Raw genomic sequence first — 22,685 nt, forward strand, 5'->3', positions numbered from 1 at the left:
TCCATCCTGTTACGCTTTGAGTTCTCTCAAGTTAGACGACACGCGCAATTCACGCATAAGACTCACGTAACTCGTCGTAAAAACGTCGGCCCAGGTGCAAAAAATGTGATTATATCACAACAACCTCGCCCGTTCACATAAAATCCCTTCAGCTCGACCAGAAAGAGATAATATAATAATATTTGTGTTTGGAATGCAAATAAAACTCTCTGGAACTTATATTTTCCAGTTTTTATGGTTTTAAAGATGAGTTGGGTCAAAGTTGGGTCAAGAGGAAAGCGGATTAAAACACCACTATCTGTGTGCCTCATACCAATTTATTTCGAATGGATTTCGCTTTGTGGATCAGGCATCTTAAGCTGGAAAGAAGTAAAATATGAGATCCGTTAAGATTTTTCAGGAAATGTAGTGTTTAAACTTGTTTATGTAGGTTCGTGTTTACAACGTATCAGTTTTAGGTTCATTGCCGGAATAAAGGTTGATAACGTCCTATTTTCTGGTGTGTCGTAGAAGGCCGAAATTAGTGTTTTATGCTTTATCACCCAGATCTGATGAACGAAAAACTCTACGCTTTTCCGTATAAATAAGGGATAGGGATCACAAATCCATTATCTATAATATTCTTTCGCCGAGCGCATAAATCAAACCGTTTCGAAACTTATTGCAAGTAATGCAATCCAATAAATTTCAGTCCACCAAGGCTCTTATCTTTTAAAGCCTTAAAGAAATTGCTGATTTCGACCCCATTCACCAAATATACACATTAAAGTCACCGAACGGTGGAGAAAACATTGAAAAACCCATCGCTAATGCGAAGATTGATTCTTTGGGCGAAAGGGTGCCACTCGGCGGTTTTAAAAAATAGGACAAAATGAAATAATAATCATGCGATGATCTCTGTTCGAATCACTGAATCGGACTGTTTGATTGCCTCTATTGTGCCTTTTCCATTGTGTTGTCTTGTTTTGATACAAAGCAATCAGACCTCAGAACCGGGTTGTCAGCCCGTAATTGGCGCATCAAATCGCTGGAAAATTGCCATAGAAAATTATCCCTTAAAAAAGGGATTATGCGGAGGATTATTAATTTCACCCTAAATCGATTTTGCATGCGTAGGTCTAAATATAGTCCCCCAAGGCGATTTTAGAGACCGCCACGAATTAATACAAAAGCAAGGCGATAAAATCTATCTTTCATCGCACCGAAAATGGGAAATGCACGAATAATTCCGAAAAAACCTCTAAAATTAATTGAGTAAACTTGACTATTTAGGAACCTCGAGAAGGGTCCCTATAATTACTTTCATTTCTCCCTAATAAACATTGTTATCTCCCCTTTCTCCAAAAATATTTATTTCCATGTAAACATGCCGTCAAATTTACGGAAAGTATTTCAACTTCCGTGTTTTCGAACGGTTTCAGATATTCTCGTTTCTCTTTCTGGTAGATTTGGTTGATGCGAGAGAGAAAGTATCACGAGGCGTCTCTTTAGGGATTGCCACTGTCCATCAACTTGATACATCATTGTAGCTGGAAAAGTTTCACTTGGAAAGGGAGGTTTTGTAAGAAGATTCTCACGTACTTTACCTCAGAGAGCGGTAAAATTCCATTATAGCCATTACTCACTAGACAATACATAAAGTTCTAAATCCTTTTTGGCATTAATAATGAAGGAGCATCAGTCTGAGAGGTTTGAAAAAATTGTTGTCAAAATGGCGAAGGCAATTGTTAAGACATCGAGACAATTAGGTTGGATAACAATTCGATAAAATATAGCAAAATTTTACATTAATGAACTTTTATTGCTTCGTTAGTTGACTGACCTGACAGAGATGGGCCTCTCTAACTCAAGTCGTTAAATTAGAGTAATTTTGAATGTTCATAATTAACCTCAACTGCCGTTTTCTTATAAATATAAACATAAGTTTTGCAGACGCCACCACCAATCGGTTACGTGATCACAACCTTGAAGTCACGAATGGACAATGTTTTAATTTTTTTTTTGACTAACCTGAGCTGACTGAATGCAGAACTCTGTATTCATATTCATATTTAACCAAGAGTAGCCATAGCACCATTATGTGCCGGCGGCCAGAAGTAATGCCCCTGCACCAGTAACAATAACGTTGACCAAATACACTTATTTAAGGAGCTAAAATTAAGGGCAAGAGAACGTGGTTCAAAATCTATTTTCCAATCCCTTGCCTGCCCTATATTGGCAACATCCATCATTAAACGATTAACTTAACACCAGTAATTAATTCCGCTGCAGTATTTTACTTGGTTTGAGCTAAGCGTAATTGCTTTTCACTCAATCAGTTGAATCCCCCTTGTTTTTTTTTTTATTTTGGAGTCATTAAGGGTGCCGTTTTTTACGATATGTCAAAGGAAAAAAGCCAGAAAAAAATATTTCGGACAAAGGCTATTCAAAAAGTTTTCTTGAAACAAAGTTCTTTCAAGTGTCATTAAACTTCTAGCGTCAATATGCTATGTTTGTGGATATATAGACTCCATTCTTACGCTTTTAAGTTGGTTTTTACGGCTGTATAGTAAATTTGTCTTTGCTCAAGCTTAAGTGCCCTTAATAAAACAGCAAATAGGCGCTATTAAGCTTGGTCGAACAAATAAATGAACGTTAAATCGAGAACACTTCCAAATTTTGTAATGCCTGACATTACACATAGCGAACACGCAAACTTCTAGATGATGAAGATTTAACTCTTTTTGAATTTAACTTATACGTACGTATATTCAGAACGTCATAACGACTTTAAAATCTTTACCAAATTGTCCAGAACTCGGCCGTAGAAAAAATGGCAACATAGCACCATTCTTTTGTCTCACCGTGAAGCAACACGCCGGCCTCAATGTCGTGACGTAATTCGCAGGCCTTCAATGGTCGTGCTTGTTGTCAAACGTTGTCGGTTTTGCTTATTTTTAATGAAACTTTGTAGAGAGAATAAAGTGATTTCCAGAAGCTCAGACAAAAGGTCTTATACATGAACATTTCCGTGCTTGCACGAATAAAATTAACCATTGTCAGCCATCTGACTTATGCTCCTAAAACTACTGCCGCTTAAATTAAACTAAGGAAGAGAACTTCCCATTCAGCTCACTCACTTGCGCTATCCGGGACTTCCACAGAAGTGATCAAACTCTTAATCGGTTCTGTACGAACAAAAATTACTCCGAACGTTTTTAACCTCACACCAACGATTCGGCGCTTTAATTTCCGGATTAACCTGCAGCGAATTTATTGCACCAGGAAATAGACAAAGATTTATCACAGGAAGATCTTTCAATTTCGTCCCAACTTCGCCAACTGGGTCGCATATTGCTGGCCCCTGGTTTGGTTTAACTTATGGCCCGACTATGAATAAGAGTCTTCTAATATTGCGTCACTCTTGCGGCATTAACATCGTTATGCGAGTCGGTACTTCACCGACTGAAACGAGCATTTTATTCGGATTCAATTTGGGTTGTGCGTGGCTGAATACACATAACAAAGTACGAAGAATAGCTCCACAAAGCCGGCATTAATATTTCATAAGGTTTGCGTGGAAATTTACATAAAAAAACGTCATCTTTAGGTTTGTCCGCAGTATTTCCATGAAAAGTTTGACGCACGCAGAGAAAAAAATAATTTACCGCTTTGGACTGTTTCTTGCAAAATATCTCCTCGAGAATCTCTAAATGTCCGTCTTGTCATCATTTCATAGCAGTTTTTATACATCTTTATTCAAGCAGTACTCAAATCCATACTACAATGCTCCACATAATTGATTTATTTCCATAACATCAACATTTTCCAGTCAAAAAAGGCATCTCGCTGATTTCACTATATTTTGCCGATTTTGACTGTCATCCAAATTTCAGCTTTGAAATACGATTTAACTTTGGAATTTTAATCGTTTATCGAGGTAAAGATAGCTTTAGGAGCGATTTGCCTATAAATTTCACGAACAGATTAAACGGGAATTTATGGGCGGAAAAGATGCAGAGAGCATCTCTAGCTGTGTGTGATATCTGTGTTTCAAATCGGCCTTCAAAGCGCGTGAAGTTGATTTGCTATGTGTAGTCGCTTGATACGGTCCTGTTTTCTAATTAGATTTTCTGAAACATTCACCAAAAGTGAATACCAAAATTATAAAACGGAAATTCGTAGGCAAATCTGTTGAGAAAAAAAACTGACCCATTTTTGGATAGATTGATTGATAAGCAGCGACAACTCAATTTAGTTTGACTTGAACTTTTGAGGTTTATGCTGCTACTTAGTAAAATAGGATACCCTTGGTTTCTAGACAAATTGGTGTATTAGAAATTTAATTTCCGGAAATTGCTAATTGCCCCAATTTTTACCATTCCGCCATCGAACCACAGGAGAAAAATAGTAAAAGATGAGTAGATGGCATTACTGGCAGATAAAATTAAACCTGGTTGAAGCAAGGAAACACTAAAAAGGAACTTGTAGGTATTTAATTTTCTCGAGCTTATTGTTAATTTTTACCTCATAATTGCAACATGAATTTATTATGAATTGATGAAAGTTCGTGCTAAGTTTGAATTACTTAATTTCGCCTTATTAAAATTTAAAATGGCAATTTATAAGAGGTTTTAATAGAACTGGGGAAGGCGACAAATAACTCCGTGGAATTTTTCGCTAAAAAAGTTAAATACATTGACAAGTAATTTATCCATTTCTGATTGATAAAGTGAAGACTGTAGATGTCTCGTATTTTCTATTTTCCAAGTAACGCAGAAAACAGTATTTATCTTAGTTAATGAATGGTGTTTCATTATTGCACCCTTAGGAGAAAACAGGAGCGATAATATCTCTGGCACTATAAGTATAAGCAAAGACAAATAATAACCAAAGGCACCTTGGGGAATTTATATAGGCAAAATTAATCTTGAGGGCAAAAGTTATTTACCGTTATGTGAGCTGCCATAGGAAGCATCAAAAATTTTAGCTTAGAATTAAAATCCACAATCCCTCATGGGAGGAAAACGTACAAACTAATTCCTTTTCGCTAAACCCTCCTTTGTACGCTTTCAACATTAATCATCCCCTTTTCTAATTTCGAGAGCTATAATTAGTTAAAAACCACCCTAAGAAGGAAATGAAGCAAACACGTCGTCTAAAATTAAACCTCAGCAATACGAATATCATACAAAGAAGTAAAATTACCATATATCTCAACAAAATCACAGATGACGCAAAACATGGACGTGACTTCGGGCATTAAATCTCCCTTAAGGGCTCGTTAGGAGACCTTAAATTATGCTGCGGATCTTATAATAGACTTATATGGATTTTAAGGGTCCTGAAGATTAAACCAGCTACCTGACAATAGTATCGCATTTTATTTTCAGGGGCTTTCAGGCTTTATGACGTGGATAACGACGGATTCATCACGAGGGATGAAATGTACAACATTGTCGATGCCATTTATCAAATGGTGGTGAGTATGAAGTAATAAAAACAAAGGTGGAATTTTTATGAGTTTATGGAGGAAGTCAATGGCAATAAATACCAGTGTATCATAACCTGTTCGGTCGTTTCTACTGACGCTATCAGTTCCGCCTCTTTGGCCAAACAGTTTTGGCCGTAATTCCTATTCAAAGTTTAGACTATTCAGCAATTCTATTGATTGGGTTTGAAAATTAATGACTTTTCAAAACGAAAAAGATAACTTATTTACTGAACAAAGTCACCAGCAACGATTTGAACTGGATTTACAGTTAAAACCTTATGACCTAATTTTCCTTTAGGTGTTCTATCAAGAAATTGAAGACTTGATATTAATAGAATGTGTTAATTTAATTCTCCCTCTCCTTTGACATATATACAAGGTCTCTCACCTTAGGAGATTCGACGGGGTACCCCGTCATTATTGAAGTTAATCACATACATATGCAAAGTGTCCCTGAAGTACGTAGTCAAACTTCAGGAAGTGGTTCTGTACATAAAACGGTACTAGAAATGTAGGGTAGAACATTTCGGGGTACTCGGCCTCTTTTAAGGAAATTAAATTTTTTTTATTTTCGAAGACTTCTCGTGTTCTGTAATCCAACTACCCTGGGATGGAATTTTTTTTTTATTCGGAATTTTAGGCTTTCTCCGCATTTTCTCTATCCACCAGAATATCAAGAAAGTGAATTCTTACATACTTTTTCTTCAAAATTCTTACATTTATGAAGTTATTACCAGAACTGCACTACACACTTAAATCCCGTCGATCAGAAGGCAGATTTTATTTCTCGGTTATGTAACGACTTAAAAACAGGGAAACTTTATCCCCAAATAAGGACATATCGTTCTCTTCACACGGCGCCATTTTGTTTAGTGTTCTTGTTCAGCACCATCCGTACATAAAATCGATTATCAGATTAATACGTGAACTATTTTATTTAGGGCCAGCAACCCTCGGAAGACGAAAACACCCCTCAAAAGCGGGTGGACAAGATCTTCGATCAAATGGATAAGAACCACGATGACAGGCTTACCCTTGAGGAATTCAGAGAAGGTTCTAAAGCCGATCCCCGCATCGTGCAGGCGCTAACTTTGGGGCCCGAATAGCATAAGGAAGATGGCATTAGGCCTGATCCAGTATGACGTAGCAACGGTTAGACATAACGGACTTAGGTTGAGTCAATTTGAGGCGGTTCGAGAAGTATTAGGGGGCTGAACTCCGACTTTTGAGAGTTTTGTTGTGTTGGAATGGTGCGTTTGTTTTAACAAGTTATTTTTAACTAGATAAACATATAGGAAATATATGATAATTTAAATGCCAAAGGATGACTTCGTCTATATTGTGATAAAGAGCCCTTTCGCCACGTTTCGGCTTAAGTGTTGCAAACTAGAAATAGAACGTGAGCGGCAAATGCCACCCTCATTAAGAGATATATATGGATTTCCTACTTACAAGTCATTGATAAAAGGTTTTTAACATGTTTCACTCTGTATGCGTAATTTTCTAGAATTATTTCTAGTTTGCGAAAAGTTTTTATGACAAAAATTTATTCTTAGTCGCACAGTTTAGGATTAAGACTGCGCATACAGTGGCTTTACTAGATTCTAAGAGTTAAAGATTGCAATAAAGTTTAAAAATATAATGTAAATAAACGTCGTTGCACGTGCAGTTGCGTATTTTTAAAACAAATTTTGTGCCACGGGCAGGTTGTTCGGTGTCTGACACCCAATAAAATTGTCTTCTTCTTGACACATAACATAGGAATCAACCTTTCTCTAACAAAGCATACGGCACTGGAGCATGAACATGCAGACAATCACTTTTTTATGTTTATGCTACTGACGGACTAAATTATTAAGATATCGCTTAACAATAGCTTATGCTGTGTTCGTTGAGAAAATGGTTGTATTAAATTATTGAAGGGAAAATAACTAAAACCAAAAAAAAAAAACTTTCTATATTCCTGGATCTACTGGTGCGGATAACTTGATATCTGCACCTATAGATGGAGATACAAATCCGCCTCGTTTGTAGCGCCATCTATTTATTGCATACACCTTCAGATATTTTATGCAACTGTGACTCCCTAATACCCAATATAAAACATTATCCTACTATTATTGTAAAGTACTCATTTCTCCATCTTGCAGTTTACTCTCCGTGCGGAAACGCTGTAAATTTTAGACGTTATTTCCATGCCACGAAAGTAATCAAATAGGGAATTGATTAGGAATTATATTGTAAGCTTCAAGTTCAAAATCTCGTACATGTAGTGAGGTATTATTTAAGCATAATTGTATATATAAATTTGTATATAAATTGGATTATTATTGAAGTTATTATAGTCCCATATATCTATTCTACTCCAGAAAAACAGCAGTTTTATGTACCCTCGGCTGTATAAAATGATGATTCACAATATTCGATAAAATATGTATTCATCGATCCACATACAGCCAGCCATTCATCACCAGATTCAATAAACTTTAAACGTAAAAATATTAATAAATAATAAAGGAATAAACATCAATCAGTAGCAGGTTTGCGATTAAATAAAGCTGTACCTCTGGAACCTGAATAGGAGTATTTTAACAGATTTTTAAGCTTTATGAGGGCCTAAACCAAGTTAACAAATATGATATGATATATATTATACATTAAATACCACCAGTGTCGAGTCAATTAAAACATTCCTCATTGACAAGAAATATATATTTGCACACAGTGTATAATTTTCCTTAAAAGTTAAGTATGTGCTTGCCAATATTTGATTAAGGCTTTGATGTATTTCATTCACTTTAGAATCTAGAGCATGTGCTATCCTTTAAGTTCTAACTTTCTGTGATAAGTACAATCATATAACGCAATAACAAAAATGCTGTGTGTCTTAAATTTGTTGATGTTCGTCGATATTCAAAGTGGCTCAAAATTCGACAATTAGTGTTCTACAAACCTAATTAATCGAATAACTCTACTGTGGGGGAATTTTGGTCCGCATTGTATATTATGTCTGATAAGCGATTTAAATAAAACTGTGGTAGTCTTTTATTTGCTGTTTTCAAGGAGATGCAGGATATACTTTGTGTTTATTTTGTTAACGATTCAATTTATAATATGTATTAAATATAATAAATATGCATTATTGCGTAGACAGCCATATTTTAGAACAGCTAATAAAGTTCAAAATACTAATTGAAAGTGTAATACGTTAAGTTGGTTTTATAATAAAATCAGTGTACAAAAATATGAAACCGAGAAATATTAATAAAAATTTTAACGTTACATACAATTTTTTTATTGGGAATTATTATAAAGACAAAAAATAGTAGAAAATGGTTATTTGAAGAAAGGGGAGTCCCATGATTATGTAATAAGATCCATCAATAACGCACTGCCTAAGTCAAATGATTTATAATTGATTCATTCTTGAGAAGATGTCACACAATACTACAGTTCTGATAATGGCATATGCATAGGTATTAGAAATCATGAACTTTCTTTCGTAACCGCCCCTCATTGGTCCTGTTATTGCCACATTAAAATCAAGTAAAAATTCTTCCCAAGAGTCAATAGTTCAGTAATGACTACGAAAACGAAAATATTTACTCATGGCCAATAACACCTTGGAGGCTTATATACTGCTAACCTTGATCTAAGCTGTTTATTGACTATTTCACAAATATATGCAAATTACCCAGTTGTTTATTTTCCGTTTTTTACACAGTGAAAACAAATTAATCATATTTCTGTTTGTTTGTTTCTTCGCATGCAATTTGTTCATCTATAAAGTTTTCCTTCTCCATATTGTCCAGAACAAGCATTAAGCAGTATTAAAAAAAATTAAAAAAGGAGAAATTAAAACAAAATAACAAAAACACATTTAACGTATATACAGATTTATCTGAACTGCCCTTTCTTTCGTTATCCATTTGATAAAGAATCAAACAACTAAGCAAAATTTTTCGCATATAGCTGGAAATACATTTAAAAATTGTCCATTTTCTCTTAAATCTCGACAAATTTCGTTCTAAATATAGCATAAAATCTGAAATTAACTTCATCGCACGAAAACGTGTAATTTAACTAATCTTACCCAGAAGGCCCTTATGGCACTCTTTCATCCCTACTAGAGTCTAAAACGAAAACAATGCGCAATTAGTGCGATTCTACATATGAATAAAAGCGCCCATTAAATTCCGCGAGTAAATATTTACATTATTTTAATTTACAGCTTGGTTGCACTCAGATACAAGGCAGTATATGTTATCAGAATGTCGAACTCTATTGTAGTATATAGACGTATATTGGTATTCCATAGTGTTATCTACGCGTGAAAATTAACTAAACGTGTGTGAAAAGGAACCTTGTGGTTGAAGTGCGGAATATACTTATTACGTGCCAATAGCGTAAGTACCTACTTATCCAAACAAAATTGGAAAGGAACCAGAAATAAATCAAACCCACTTGAGAAATGAGAAGCAGCCAGGTGCACCTACTAGTAAAAATCAATTGACTCTTTTACGTGCATTCGATAAATTAAGAAAGTGCAATTGATCTCCTAAAGGAAAATAGCAAGAAGCACTGCGCGTTATCTTTAGGCGTTTAGCCCCAAAAATCAATGATTCCCGCAAACTGGGGTGGTGGTGGATTGCAGGCGAAAGTTCCTGCGCAAATTAAACGGGGATAGCTATAATCCGCACCCGGTAAACTGATATTTTGGGGGCTCAAAGGAGGAGTTCTCTCTTGAAAACGAACGAATATACGAGTCCCGCAATGTTTATATTCGACTCTTTATGTTAAAATTCAATAGTTATTTACTCCGGAGCTGGGGTTTGCTAATAGACGCTGAAGGTTGGTAAAACAGTTTATTAAACTATTAAAAGACAATTCAGTTTGATTTAACCGATTAGTTTGAATTGGGAGATTAAACTCGAATGCGGGTATGCCCTCACATTGTGACATAATTTCTGTTTCCTTGCAGTCTACGCGCGTGATCTGGGCATATATTATCTAATCCGACCCTAATGATATCTTCAGCAAATAAAATTGCCTGAGGTTATTCAGATAAGATCTGAATGATGCTGAAGCGTTATTCTTTATGATATTCAAGTTTTAAGGTGAGCGAGTTTTTCTGATCGTACTTATGATAGATGGTCCAGAGAAAGCCAGATGTTGCGCATATGTTCGCGGGGGAATTCTTTTCTGTGAAAATGCGTTCAAAGTGCCATAAAACATAGATTTTTAAACTCCATTAGCTAATGTAATTTTTGCACATTTTTAAAAACTGATTCGAAATTTTAGTGTTTTGTTTTTCTACTATTTTTATGTGTTACTTAGTTTTTGCTTTATCTCCCATGCTAATCAGGCCGTCAATTTGATTACCTCCTACGCACTCAATTACTGATGCTTTTCTAGTCCAAATTTATGATCACACGACGACAAAAACACGCCCTGGGACACTTTACTACTTAAATAATCACGCACTATCCAAAAAGATCTGAATGACATCCAACACTGCCAAAAGGTTCTTAGGCGAACTTGACCTCTTTGAAAACCATTACCACCAGCTTGGCCTATAAATTATAACGAGCCTTCGCCGACACCAACCATGTAGCTGATTTTTTAATCCTCAAACGAGTTTGTGTTTATATTAAATAGCAACCATTATCGCAGTGCCCACCAGCACGGTACTGGTAGACTTATTCTCTTCATTTTTTACCATTTCTATATATAGATCCGTTATTGATATGTTCCTATGCGTTACAGCCAACAACCGTGCAATTGCCACTTTAATGAGTTAACGAGCGTACCAAAGTATTTAACAATTGTTGCTGAAAATGACAGAGAAGATCATTCGGGGGCCTCCCGGAAAGTGCCCCAAAATTCTCAAGACTATAGGGCAGTTGTTTTTTGATTTATGTGAAAAATATCCGGATAAAGTGTTTCAGGTAAGTTTCAAATTATTTTTCTGGATATTTTAAACGGATAATTTTTAACCCATAGATAGAGGCGGACACTGACCAAAGAGAAACATATCTTCAGACCAAACAACGAGCCGTGAGGTTGGCTTGCGCCTTGAAACGGCATAATTTGGTCCAACCTGGAGACACCATAATGGTCTGTTCCGAAAACACTATACACAATATAATCCCAATTTTAGCTAGCATCTTTTTGGGTGCAAGTGCCACTTCCCTAGACCCACTAGAAAGCGTGGAAGAAATGGCCGGGGCCCTATCTTACACAACTCCAAAAATTATTTTCAGCGGTGAGTCCCCAGGTCACTTACTAAAACTTATATGTGAAATTTCGAATTTGCAGAACATAAATCAATAAACACGATAATGCAGGCTCGTAAGGAACTAAAGAAAACTGTTAATGAAAGTCACGAGATACGGCTTATTATCATTGGAGAAAATACCAAGAGCGAAGGAGAGGCCCAGAGAGTGGAGGAGTTTGCCCCGTCTAATCCTGAAGAGGAGAGAGAATTCCAGCTTTATCCCGGGGTAAGGAGGAGACGCCCTCAGCCTCAGTGATAGTAAATATGAGAAGTAATTTTAGGACCCCTTTGATACTGCTATCTATGTCTTCACCAGCGGCACTACAAGTCTTCCCAAGCCAATACCCTTATCCCATTACGGAGTCCTACATGGCTTTAAGTGTTTAGTAGAGTAAGCTTAATGAATATTAGTAAAATAAAAATTCTCACGAATTTCTTGCAGTGAAATGGATAATCTAAAGCCCGACGTGATAACACACTTCGCCTCCCTTTACTGGATATCTGCTATTCTGTTGACCGGAGTAACATTGTCCCATGCAGGCACTAAGGTTATAGCCCCCAAAATCCCCGCATCAAATCTTCTGGACATTATCGAGAAATACAAGGTACTGACCTTCACCATCCTCGTATAAGGTAGACATTGTTGAATTTCATTCATAGATAACATTTGCCTTCATGTCCAACACCTACACCTACGATATAACGAATCTGTCCCCGGAAACTATAGCGAAGCACGACACCTCTAGCCTCTATTCAATTATAATAGGCGGTTCTCCTATGGATCCGGCCCAGCTGAGGAAAGTGAGGGAAGTACTGCCCCACACCAAAGTGACCATCGGGTATGGTTCCAGTGAATGTGCTGCAGTGTCTGCCTTCGATTTGCGAGATGTTGAGGCTTACGAAAACAAGATTTTGGCTTCTGGAAAGTTGATAGCTGATGTGGAAGCTAAGGTAGGAGTTTCATCTGCAGCTTTACGTGTTGGAAAATGGAGATTTTTTGCTTATTATATAAGCAAAAAATGACCAAATTGGCACCAATATGATGCTTGGGAATTTACAAGGTGGTCTACCTATATTGCTGGTTGCCCTACATAATTTTCCGCCCTAATCCAAATAACTAAACCTTATATGAAACTATAACAAAACCTAATCGTTATTAATTAGATTGTAGATATCGAAAATGGGGCCGTGCTGGGCCGCAACGAGACAGGAGAAATACTAGTCAGAAGCCCTTACATGATGAAAGGGTACCATCAAAGTTGCTGCAACTTCATTAAATCCCCCTTCGACGATGAAGGCTTCCTCAAAACGGGCGATTTCGGCTACTTTGACGATGACCAATATCTGTTCGTGACGGACAGAATTAACGACACCTTCAAATACAAAACTTACCAAGTAAGTCCTCTTACCATAGAGCGGGCCCTGCTAACTCACCCAGCAGTGAAGGACGCGGTGGCTTTCAATATCTTTCACGAGATGGATAGGAACCACTCTGCTGCTATTGTAACGTTGAAGTCAAAATTTAATATTGACGAAGACGAGCTGAGGAAGTATGCCAATGAAAAGTTATCGGAAAAGAACAAAATTAGGTCCAAAATTTGGATTGTGGAAGAGATACCCTTCAAGACTAGGACCGGGAAGGTGAAGAGGGTGAGGATAAGGGAGCACTTTAGCAAGAAAATTGGCAATGAGGTTGTTCGTTGAATTTGTTGAGATTTAGTAATAATTAAGTTAATTATTTGGTAGTGATAAAGAGACTGAAAAATACCGAAGCTTCTTTTTCCCGATGGAGTTTTGTATATCGGCAAAGTTTTTAGAAATATCTTTATATCTGACAGAACTATTGAAGGTTCAGAAGAAATTTGTTATTAAGGGTAAAAACCTACTAGCGTCCTAGAAAAAGACGTTTATGTGCATTTACTTGCTTTTACAAGCCTGCACCTGTTACAGGGAAATGTTACTCATGTGATGACTGTTGTGTCCTCGTTGGAAATAAAAGTCAATTTATTAGCTATATCTCATTGTCTTGTGGCTAACAAAGATGCAACGTGACCCCTATATTTGGTCAGTTTGCAACTAAGGGTGGTAATTTAAATCCTTGCTGGCAGTTATACCGTCCAAATTCCTGGTATATTCAACCTTACCTTTCAGAAACTGTTCCCGCAATAAAGACTTTAATATTTCCAAAGATCGTTCTTGGGAACTGGTTCAAAAACACTACCCTTGTGAATGGAGTATTAAACTCTGGCTCTTTGTTCGAGAAAAACCTGTCGAGCACCAGGATTTCCATGGAAAGCTGTTGGGAATATCTATAACCGAGACCTCCATAGTTAGAGGAAATGGTAAAGTTTCTTTCATTCGCAAATGTAGGGGATATAACGCTTCTGAAAGTACTTTTGATGCCACCTTCAGGTTTAAAGAAGCTGAAGTTTTTGACCTTCGAAAAAATGGAAATTTGCAATATTCACAGATTATTGTGACTACATTTTACTTGTTTGTTAACCGAAGAATTAATTTGTGATTATCGATAAGATGACAAAAATTTTAGTCCACAAGTTCATCACCGAATTTTATTGGACAACGATAATTGAGCGGTTGCATTCAGGAGAAGTAACAGTTGGGCAATGGTGAATTACATTTTTTATTACCAAGCTTACATATATGTGCTGACGTTACAAATACTTAAAAGGTAGCTATATTAGTTGCATGATGGAAACAGGAGTGAAGCTCAAGCACAAATTCGACGTGCTGAGAGCCCCTTATTGGGCCTCTTGGAGTGTCACCAATAATTCCCGATTATTAAAATATATCTCAAAAATATTGTTTCGGGCTCTTAAGTATTTGTAACCAACTTTTTGAAAATTGGCCAAAGTCAAAAATGGATTTTGTGTTCATAAAATGGGCATTAACGAACTATTCTTTAACTAATTACAATAATGTTGCATGTTACCTTTACATTACACTTTGAGGCGCATCCGCCGAATTTGTTCTTACTTTTCATCATAAACTTTTTTCGTTTCTTCCACGAATTTCATTAAATTTCTGGTCATGAAATATGGTCGGACCCTGCCATCGTTCAGGAGACTGTCCTCGCAATAGCAGATAAAAAATGTGTTGGCAGTAATCTAATGAAAACGATTTATTGAGTTTAGACACGAAAATATGCAAAAATCAAAGAAACTGGCCCTTCTCGATCGGCTCTGCAGCACTATATTGATTCACTTTATCGTTAAATTTCTTTGATTTTCTGGTTAATTTTTACTATTATATTTGTGATTAGAAATACATATATAAAATTATAAATTAAATACCTTGAATACTCCAAAGAATACGGTTGAGACGATTAACGAGACAACTGCAACAATGATATAGGACATGAAGTCGCTGTCGTAAACGGAACCCTAGAAGATTTTATTAATTTCAAAATTAAAATTAAATCAAGCCAAAATATTAATGATCAACAGCTGAGTTTGTTCATTCTAATTTCATAGACCCAAAGTAATAGTAACGGTCGGTACCGCCTTTCTAAGGGGGTGAGGTTGGGCGACGGTCGAGAGCGGCGGACTTTCCTGGTCAGCGGGGTTTCTTGAGTAAAGGAAGGCAGTGATTAAAAATTTCGCCCAGGATGCTAGACTAGCTAAGGCCGGCCCTGGTAACTGCACAAGATTATCGAGCAAAAATTTATTCGAACCTCGTTATTCTTGACACTTGGTGAACGCTCCATTTGCGTTATTTTTAAAGTAAAACCGATTACAAAAATGTTTGAAACCAGAAAGTTTCAAAAAGAAAATACATCTTTCAACATTCTCATCGTTATGTTTGGGGGATTTTTGGGGTAAAAGTGGAAAAATAAAAAACATACTTAACAGAACTAAATACGATATTTCAATAGGAAAAAAAGAAACAAACTTACCGGTGCTATACTATAAACTCTAGAAGCCAACAGCAAATTGACAATAACGATGAACAACTTAGCCAGTAGCAGCACGAAATCGGCAACATAGTTCACTACGATGATGTCCCCCAAATATTGAATAATCAACCTGGCAGCCCGTTCGCCGGACCTCAGGAGAGGCCGACCATGCATTGCTATTCCAATTATGAAAGACCTCAGTTCGAGAAAATGAATAGCAATATCATATATTACCGGTGACAATACAGGCGTTGGTCAACAAAATAGTAAAAAGTCCCCCCGTCTTCTTGAAATTAAACGCCTTAAAAAGCTTCAATAAGCCCATAATTAGCAGGATCACAGGGAATATAATATTCAACAACGCCCCTAAAGCAACGGATCCTAGATGATACTTAAAGGTGATTCCAATAGATTGTCTAATTGGTTTGCTAATCAAACTCTTATCTCTGTGAAATTCGTACCAATGTAGTCTGTAACAGCCATACATCCCAAAGTAAATTACCTGTTAAAGTACCATTTGGATGCAGCACCCGCAATGACCATATCCTGGATGCTTATCAGAAAGTAGAAGAGCCAAATAAAGACAAACAAGTTGTAGATGAAGGCTATCTCCATGGGAAAGTTCCACGTATAGGCGTAAAACTCCTGCCACGTTTTCTTCAAAGTGCCAGCAGAAATCATAGCGGTTAGCACGATGTTAAAGATGAAGAGCAGACTTAGGACGGCTATGACGCACTAAAGGGAAAAAATGCTCGGTGCCTATCAACCAAAACATGCAATAATTTCGACACAAATGTTCTTACCACAAAAGGTACAACGACCAATCTAGGAATATCGAAAACTACCTTTGTCGTCTCTTTGAAAAGCAGAATTATGAGTCTTATCTTGCTCATGCACATGAAGAACACTATGCCTAAAATCAAGGGGAGCATGGTCAGAGGGATTCCAAAGATTAGCGGTAATGCTCCCCCATCGGGTAAAGTCAAATAAAAACTCCTAAAATAGATAAAAATGAATTAAAATATGAGCTATCAGTCAGAGTTCTAACACACCAAAAGGCAATGGTCAAAAGCACTGAAGCTAAGAACCAACCCATCAGCAACCCCCATATTGCCAAGCTTGAAGCATGGCAGAATAAGAACATCATAACACTGGAGACCACTGAAGACAATACAAAAATTGCAGTAAGAGACAAATTATTTAGAAATTTCCCTTACAGACTGAAAGAAGGCATGAAATGATAAGCTGCCATTTGATGCTTAAGAAGTACAGGGCAAGATCTTTCTCATGGAACCTCGGTTCTGTGAAGAGCTTATTCCCAACTGACCTCATATCGTTTTCCATTAACTTGTTTACGCACCTTCCAAACATTAGAGTACTAATAATGGAAGGAAAATATTTACTGCTTTAATAATTCTCTCGGAGCTTGTGCAAGGAACACTTACTAATCCGTTTTGCATGAAGAAACGCATTGCCTTTCTTGTCTTCTAAAGTTATGTTTAAATGTGGGACCTGTGTATTTGCTCTCGATTTCCAAGTAGCTACGCAAAATATTGCAAGAGAAATGTGAATAAAATTTACACAAATTAGATCGTATTTCCGATACACTGCTCATAATAATCTAAGGAACAAGCGTACTTTTGGCTACGATTTTTATACAGGATATTTAAGAATTGCGCAGCACCATTTGAGATATGTATTCTCTAGTACAAAATAAAGAAAAAAGTTCATATAAGCATGTGTCCGATCTCGATCGGTATCGGTGCTACAGGGTGTTAAATGTCAAGAAAAAATAAAGTTTTTATTTTATGGTACCTAACTTACTACAAAGAGAAGTTTCAAATTTTATATACCTATTAGGTAACCGTTGTCGCGTAATACAAGAGCAGATTGTCTCCAACTATTATACAAAGTAGTATATTTCTGAGGTCTTGGTAAATAAAATTCTTTAGAAAAATTTGCACGTACTCCACTGGTGAATTGTAATATTTTTCTTAAGTTCTTCAATGTATTATCTAAATTTTTTATCTCTTGATTTTTAGAAGAGTTCCGTTCGGTTTCCTCATTATTTAATGAATTTATAAATTCAATCATATCTACGGACCCTACCGCTTGCAGAATTTTTTTGGTAATTTCGAAATTTTACGATTCTTCAAACGGAGACTTATGTGTGAATAGCTCAACACGTTGGCTCATTCTTCTAGATCTCATTGTTGCTATTCCACCGCCCAAGTCGAACGTGTAGGGCGCGATTTCCTCGACGTGATGCAGGGGCCCGTATTGGGTGACAAGAGGGAGACCAGGTTTATGTAATCCATTTCTAGCACTTTTATCCGAAATCAGCACCACGGGTACCTCAAGTAAATTTTCAATCAGATCCCTAGCGATATCTGTTCTTGTACGCCTAGTTTGAAGCAACAGAAAACGATTTAATACTACTGTCCTAGCATACGTACCGATAGATCTTTCGGCCATATCTCCAATTTGTTGTTAAGAAAATGTGCAAGATATTCAAAATGAGGTATCGGCATTTTTTTATCACAGGTATATCAAATATGAAGAATTATCCTTGTTCCCTAGATCATTTTGAGCAGTGTATCCCTGAGAAATCGTGTTTTTTAAAGCGACTTACGGATATGCCCTTAGGTCTTTTCCAGAGCATTCAATGCCCTCCCAATGAGAATTATCCCTTCCGCAAATATTACCACATTTATCGTAGCCGTCGAAGATTCTCGCAAAATTCGCGTAGCACAAAGTGTAAATAACGAAGGGGAGCTACAACGAACATAACCATAGCAGGAAGATTCAAATTAAAGGGATTGGACCTACGAAAATAACTAGTAGGGCTCCTAAGATAACCAGACATTTCACGTTAGTAGGTCTTCTATTTTCTTCTTTCTCAGGAATATCTATATCCCCCAATAGGGAGTCCGTTGCACGATTTTTGAACGCGCCCAACTGTAATGATGAAGAGTTAATTAGCCATGAACAAGTTGATTATAATATGCCATCTTGCCTCTTGGAGCTGAGATAAACTGCATGATATCCCCATTCAGTTTTCAGGATTTTCCAGACCTGAAAATCAGAGTTCATAGAAATAGAACGTTAAATTTTAAATTTTATTAGGCGTTGAGAAAAAACACCAAGATAAGCATCCACGAAGCATTTAAATTATGTTAATTAAGTCAATTGATAGTATTTTTACTAAAATCCCTAGCAAATTTATAAATCAAGTATTTACCCTCGATCCGTACCTTTGAAACACACACCTTGTATCAACACTATTGATGATTAAGTTTAACAATGACAACAGTCCTCATTTAAGAGAATATAATTATTATGCAGATTCCTAGGTAAACCCTATTGGTGGAACCTAATTAATTGAAGTTTAAAAACTGTAACAAACCATAAGCAATAATAAGCCACCCACAACTAATGTTTTCAGAGCTTCCTACAGATGACCGTAATTGGGAAGATTATCTGTTATTAACTTGTTGTACTGGTTAATTAAGATAAAATGTTATGCATACTGAATGAAAAAAAACTTTTGCTCAGACCAAGCAATACTACTACCTGTACAGTACTGTACCCTTCTATGTCTCCTCAATAAATACAGGGTGTCCGCTTTTGTAACTCAACCATGAGGATCTCGGTATCGGCGAAAGGTTCGAGATCGGTTAAATTGAGATAAAGTTGCGCGAAGTTTAACTTCATCATAGTACATTTTTTATTCTATTGCGTAGCTATATCATACTTGAAAACCAACGTTTCGATTTTCGAAAATCATCATCTTTCCCCGAGTTTCAGAGCAATTTTCTTGATATTGTGGTGATCTAATAAAAAATTGTCCGCACAATGTAGCAATCGTATTTATATAACTAAAATATAATTAAGTAAAGGGATTAATCGAAATTAACCAAAACCGAATGTTTGGCTCCCGGAGAAAAAACTCAACAAGCGACATTTAAATATCTTTAATTAATACAAAAAAGGAAATCAAAATGCTGCGTTGGTTTTTCTGGATCTCCAATATTGCTAAATTTCCTATATAAACATTGAATTTTACTACACTGCAGATTAGAATGAATGAATTTTAAAAACTGCTTTTTAGGACATAATTGATATTTTCTAGGATTAAAGTAAAAAATACGTAGGTACGGCGTAACATTCTGCATAAGAAAACCAATACTTCTTGAAAAAAATCGGTAATGATATATTTTACATCTGCAATTACACTTTTCAGGCAAATTGAGGTTCAAATTAAACTATAATGTGAAATAAATATAAATAATTCAACAAAATGCGCAATTTTGCGAAACTGTTTGAGAACCATTCATTGATCATGCTGAACAAGTGCCATAACTGTGAAATTTACATCCTCGGAGTCTCTCTTTATGAATTCCTGACACACTTTGGCAGCATTCTATAAATGAAAAATTTTCCCAAGTTATTATTATGTATCCTTCAACTTTACCTGTAAAAACGTCTCTTCATTGGTTGGACCATGGTTTATTGGAAATTCCTTTCTGCCATCCAACTCATAGAGGAAACCACCTTTTTGTACTAATGCTACAAAGTGGTGGTTTACTTGTTCATTGGGGTTTACCTAAACCCATCAATATGTAACACCCAAAAAAATAAAATCATAACTGAGCATACTTCAGTTTGGCCTTCCATTGCCAACTCTTGATGGGCAGTTATTAGTTTATAAGCCTCAGAATTGCTGTTGCTCTGTGAAAGCATCTGCCCTCTCTCCTCTGGAGTTAAATTCTTTGCCTCTTCTAAGATTTTCTTGAACACACCATCCTGGAGGTCAAGTCTAAGAAAAGTTAACAAAATGTCTAGATACACAAGCAATAATCTCATAGATACCTGTCAGCATTATTTGCTACACAATGAATTAAAGCTATGCTCCCACAAGCATTGGAAACATACTGCTTCATATAAATAAGATCATTTGCTAAAGTTTGGCCCTTTTCCTTTATTTGTTCCGCTTCCTTCTGGGCATGATCATAAAACTGAAAATCCAATCGTGATTTAATTAAATGAATGCAATCTCAAATACCCATGGAACCTACTTTATCGCTGCAGGGGAACAGCAAAATTAGGGCTATTACTGGCTGGGGCACCCAAACCAAAGCATCAGGTTCCAAGTCATAGACATCCACTATGCTCCATTTATCAGGAACACCCAAGAGGTGGATAAACTGTGTGTGAAAAAAATTAGATATTTTTGTAAACATGTTTGTAAAGAAACGTGATACGGCGATGGCTTTGAAGATAGGGGTACTTTACCTTGGTCATAACCTGTAAACAATGAATTATAAATTTATTAATAACGTTAATTTTCTTATGCTAAGGTGGTATCTACTTACGTCTGGATTTGATTCTAAGGGTAATAGAGCCATTATAACTTACTTTATGGTCCAAATGACTACTAAATTTTAAATAATTTGCCGGTTTCTCTTCCTTCGGTTAGCAAGAAGTTGATTAAACCGCAGCCCGTGCCGTTTGTTTACATTTGCAGTCACTGACGTTGACATTTATTTATTTAGAGGAGGTGGAGGAAGAACACGTGTCTAAATAGACCAATCAGAATTTATGTTCCTTATTCCTTAATTGCTGTTGGTCATTATTTGCTCTTGTTTTTTTCTGTTGTCAAATCATATTTAACTTGTCAATTCACGAGTGAGGTTATTAAATTATATTATTTTCATCGTTTTTTACATTCTGTTCAATAAATTCTTAATAAGTTTAAGATTTACGAAAGTTTCCTATTTATTAAGCTTAAATAAATATGTATTTATTAACAATTCCCATACTTCTAAGCATATCATTTGTAAGGAATAAACTGTCCCAGCATTGGTAATATATTATCAAGACATAACTTTCTTTTGGTTTTTCAGGGAACGATAATAGCTGAATTTTCATCGGAGGACTGCTGGAGTCTAGCCTTCAACAAAGCTAATTTACTGTGCTCATCTTGTGAGCAACTGCCTAAATTTGATTTGGGTTTTTTAAAGTAAGTAGTGTTGTTATTAACTATGATAGTCTTACTGGTTCAAATATGTGTTAAATCATTGAAAATCCCTATGTTTGGAGGATCAGTCCGAGAAGTTTACCAAAATTTGAGTTGGCATGTAGTGCCAATCCAAAACTAGAAATCCACTTATGGCTATGTGAGCATAGCATTCCAAATTAGTTAATACCATTGAGCAGTGCTGCATTGTATTCAAATCGCTGCACTTTTGGTAGAGGACTTTAACATAGAAATTTTGCTTTATAAATCAACTAAGACAATTTTTTTCTTTAGATATGAAAAACTCTCTATATAGAGAATAAGTAATCTGTCATGAACAGCAGTTATTTTATGTGATAATTTTAGAGACCACTGCAAGGAATGCTGCAGTTCAGACGAAAATGGACAAGGAAATAAAAAATACGCCAAAGCCGTGCTTGAGGTCTGCACTTGTAAATTCGGAGCATATCCTCAAATTCAAGCTTTTATTAAAAGTGATAGACCAGCCAAATTTTCAAATCTTCAAATCAAATACGTCAGAGGTAAGTTGATTAAGAAAAGACATTCATTTTCCCATTTTTTTTTGTTTATGCTAAAACAGCCATACACCAATTACATACTGTAAAGTGTATAATTGGTTGGTGTAGTGGTAAAAGTAAATATTGCATTTAATTGCAGGTTTGGATCCCATAATTAAACTTTATGATAAAGACGGTCACCTCCTAGAAACTGTGGCAATTGAGAAGTGGAACACTGATTCAGTGGACGAATTTTTAAGCACCCATCTAGACGATGATGAAAGGGATTATTTGAAAACAAATCATATTTAGTTTCTTATTCGGTGTGAAAAAAAAATACAGAAAAAGGGAAAGTTTCCGCTACCATGTGGTTTTTCAATTACCCAACTGGGAAGTTAAACCTTCATTAATGATTTATGCCGACCCAATTACCTCTATTTCCATAAAAATACCAGGGTTAAGGGCGAGCTACTTCGCGCCCCGGT

General features: G+C 36.2%; 5 protein-coding genes across 9 annotated transcripts in view; 3 read left to right on the forward strand and 2 right to left on the reverse strand.

Annotated features, from left to right (window-relative positions):
• The window catches only part of LOC136344715 (frequenin-2), a 49,492-nt gene extending 40,730 nt beyond the window's left edge, over positions 1–8,762 (forward strand). The window contains exons 6-7 of the mRNA XM_066292427.1: positions 5,373–5,461; positions 6,415–8,762. Of these exons, the coding sequence (XP_066148524.1) occupies positions 5,373–5,461; positions 6,415–6,579 (254 nt within the window). The 3' untranslated portion in view covers positions 6,580–8,762. The remainder of the gene's footprint in view (positions 1–5,372; positions 5,462–6,414) is intronic.
• Positions 8,763–9,715: 953 nt separating this feature from the next.
• On the forward strand, positions 9,716–13,764 carry LOC136344712 (uncharacterized). Of its 3 annotated transcripts, XM_066292421.1 has the most exons (9): positions 9,716–10,324; positions 10,455–10,590; positions 11,240–11,421; positions 11,477–11,738; positions 11,792–11,976; positions 12,032–12,141; positions 12,193–12,355; positions 12,411–12,701; positions 12,915–13,764. In XM_066292421.1, exons 3-9 carry the CDS (start codon positions 11,311–11,313, stop codon positions 13,452–13,454), a joined length of 1,662 nt encoding a protein of 553 aa, XP_066148518.1. In that variant the 5' UTR covers positions 9,716–10,324; positions 10,455–10,590; positions 11,240–11,310; the 3' UTR covers positions 13,455–13,764. The 3 variants fall into 3 exon arrangements, with proteins under 3 accessions (XP_066148518.1, XP_066148520.1, XP_066148519.1); XM_066292423.1 differs by lacking the exon at positions 10,455–10,590; XM_066292422.1 differs by lacking the exon at positions 10,455–10,590 and having other exon boundaries at positions 9,716–9,879.
• Positions 13,765–14,377: 613 nt separating this feature from the next.
• Positions 14,378–19,239, reverse strand: LOC136344711 (choline transporter-like protein 1). 3 transcript variants are annotated; one of them, XM_066292420.1, is made up of 13 exons: positions 18,933–19,239; positions 18,680–18,738; positions 18,493–18,621; positions 18,296–18,438; positions 17,109–17,204; positions 16,881–17,041; positions 16,716–16,824; positions 16,467–16,659; positions 16,166–16,398; positions 15,898–16,109; positions 15,664–15,839; positions 15,062–15,151; positions 14,378–14,875 (listed from the first exon to the last, which is right to left on the reverse strand). In XM_066292420.1, the coding sequence occupies exons 2-13, from the start codon at positions 18,713–18,715 to the stop codon at positions 14,741–14,743; spliced, it is 1,713 nt and encodes a 570-aa protein (XP_066148517.1). In that variant the 5' UTR covers positions 18,716–18,738; positions 18,933–19,239; the 3' UTR covers positions 14,378–14,740. The 3 variants fall into 3 exon arrangements, with proteins under 3 accessions (XP_066148517.1, XP_066148515.1, XP_066148516.1); XM_066292418.1 differs by having other exon boundaries at positions 18,918–19,239; XM_066292419.1 differs by having other exon boundaries at positions 18,905–19,239.
• A 613-nt stretch (positions 19,240–19,852) lies between these two features.
• On the reverse strand, positions 19,853–21,194 carry Uch (Ubiquitin carboxyl-terminal hydrolase). The gene is made up of 7 exons (XM_066292426.1): positions 21,039–21,194; positions 20,959–20,970; positions 20,742–20,870; positions 20,536–20,681; positions 20,323–20,482; positions 20,138–20,269; positions 19,853–20,086 (listed from the first exon to the last, which is right to left on the reverse strand). Exons 1-7 carry the CDS (start codon positions 21,069–21,071, stop codon positions 19,997–19,999), a joined length of 702 nt encoding a protein of 233 aa, XP_066148523.1. The 5' UTR covers positions 21,072–21,194; the 3' UTR covers positions 19,853–19,996.
• A 127-nt stretch (positions 21,195–21,321) lies between these two features.
• Positions 21,322–22,564, forward strand: LOC136344716 (selenoprotein F). The gene is made up of 4 exons (XM_066292428.1): positions 21,322–21,502; positions 21,570–21,685; positions 22,049–22,224; positions 22,361–22,564. The coding sequence occupies exons 1-4, from the start codon at positions 21,461–21,463 to the stop codon at positions 22,510–22,512; spliced, it is 486 nt and encodes a 161-aa protein (XP_066148525.1). The 5' UTR covers positions 21,322–21,460; the 3' UTR covers positions 22,513–22,564.
• The last annotated feature ends 121 nt before the right edge of the window (positions 22,565–22,685 follow it).

Source organism: Euwallacea fornicatus, chromosome 17 (genome assembly GCF_040115645.1).
Source record: "Euwallacea fornicatus isolate EFF26 chromosome 17, ASM4011564v1, whole genome shotgun sequence".
NCBI classification, from domain to species: Eukaryota; Metazoa; Arthropoda; class Insecta; order Coleoptera; family Curculionidae; genus Euwallacea; species Euwallacea fornicatus.

Coding starts and splice junctions, on each gene's coding strand:
- LOC136344712 (XM_066292421.1), top strand. CDS start 11,311: ATGACAGAGAAGATCATTCGGGGGCCTCCCGGAAAGTGCCCCAAAATT. Junction 11,739..11,791: donor TCCAAAAATTATTTTCAGCG/GTGAGTCCCCAG, acceptor TCGAATTTGCAG/AACATAAATCAATAAACACG. Junction 11,977..12,031: donor AATTCCAGCTTTATCCCGGG/GTAAGGAGGAGA, acceptor AAGTAATTTTAG/GACCCCTTTGATACTGCTAT.
- LOC136344711 (XM_066292420.1), bottom strand. CDS start 18,715: ATGGGGATATCATGCAGTTTATCTCAGCTCCAAGAG. Junction 18,622..18,679: donor GTTTATCTCAGCTCCAAGAG/GCAAGATGGCAT, acceptor TCATCATTACAG/TTGGGCGCGTTCAAAAATCG. Junction 15,840..15,897: donor CAACGCCTGTATTGTCACCG/GTAATATATGAT, acceptor TAATTGGAATAG/CAATGCATGGTCGGCCTCTC.
- Uch (XM_066292426.1), bottom strand. CDS start 21,071: ATGGCTCTATTACCCTTAGAATCAAATCCAGAC. Junction 20,270..20,322: donor CAATGGAAGGCCAAACTGAA/GTATGCTCAGTT, acceptor TGATGGGTTTAG/GTAAACCCCAATGAACAAGT. Junction 20,087..20,137: donor ATGAAGAGACGTTTTTACAG/GTAAAGTTGAAG, acceptor TTTCATTTATAG/AATGCTGCCAAAGTGTGTCA.
- LOC136344716 (XM_066292428.1), top strand. CDS start 21,461: ATGTATTTATTAACAATTCCCATACTTCTAAGCATATCATTT. Junction 21,503..21,569: donor TACTTCTAAGCATATCATTT/GTAAGGAATAAA, acceptor TTGGTTTTTCAG/GGAACGATAATAGCTGAATT. Junction 21,686..22,048: donor TTTGATTTGGGTTTTTTAAA/GTAAGTAGTGTT, acceptor TGATAATTTTAG/AGACCACTGCAAGGAATGCT.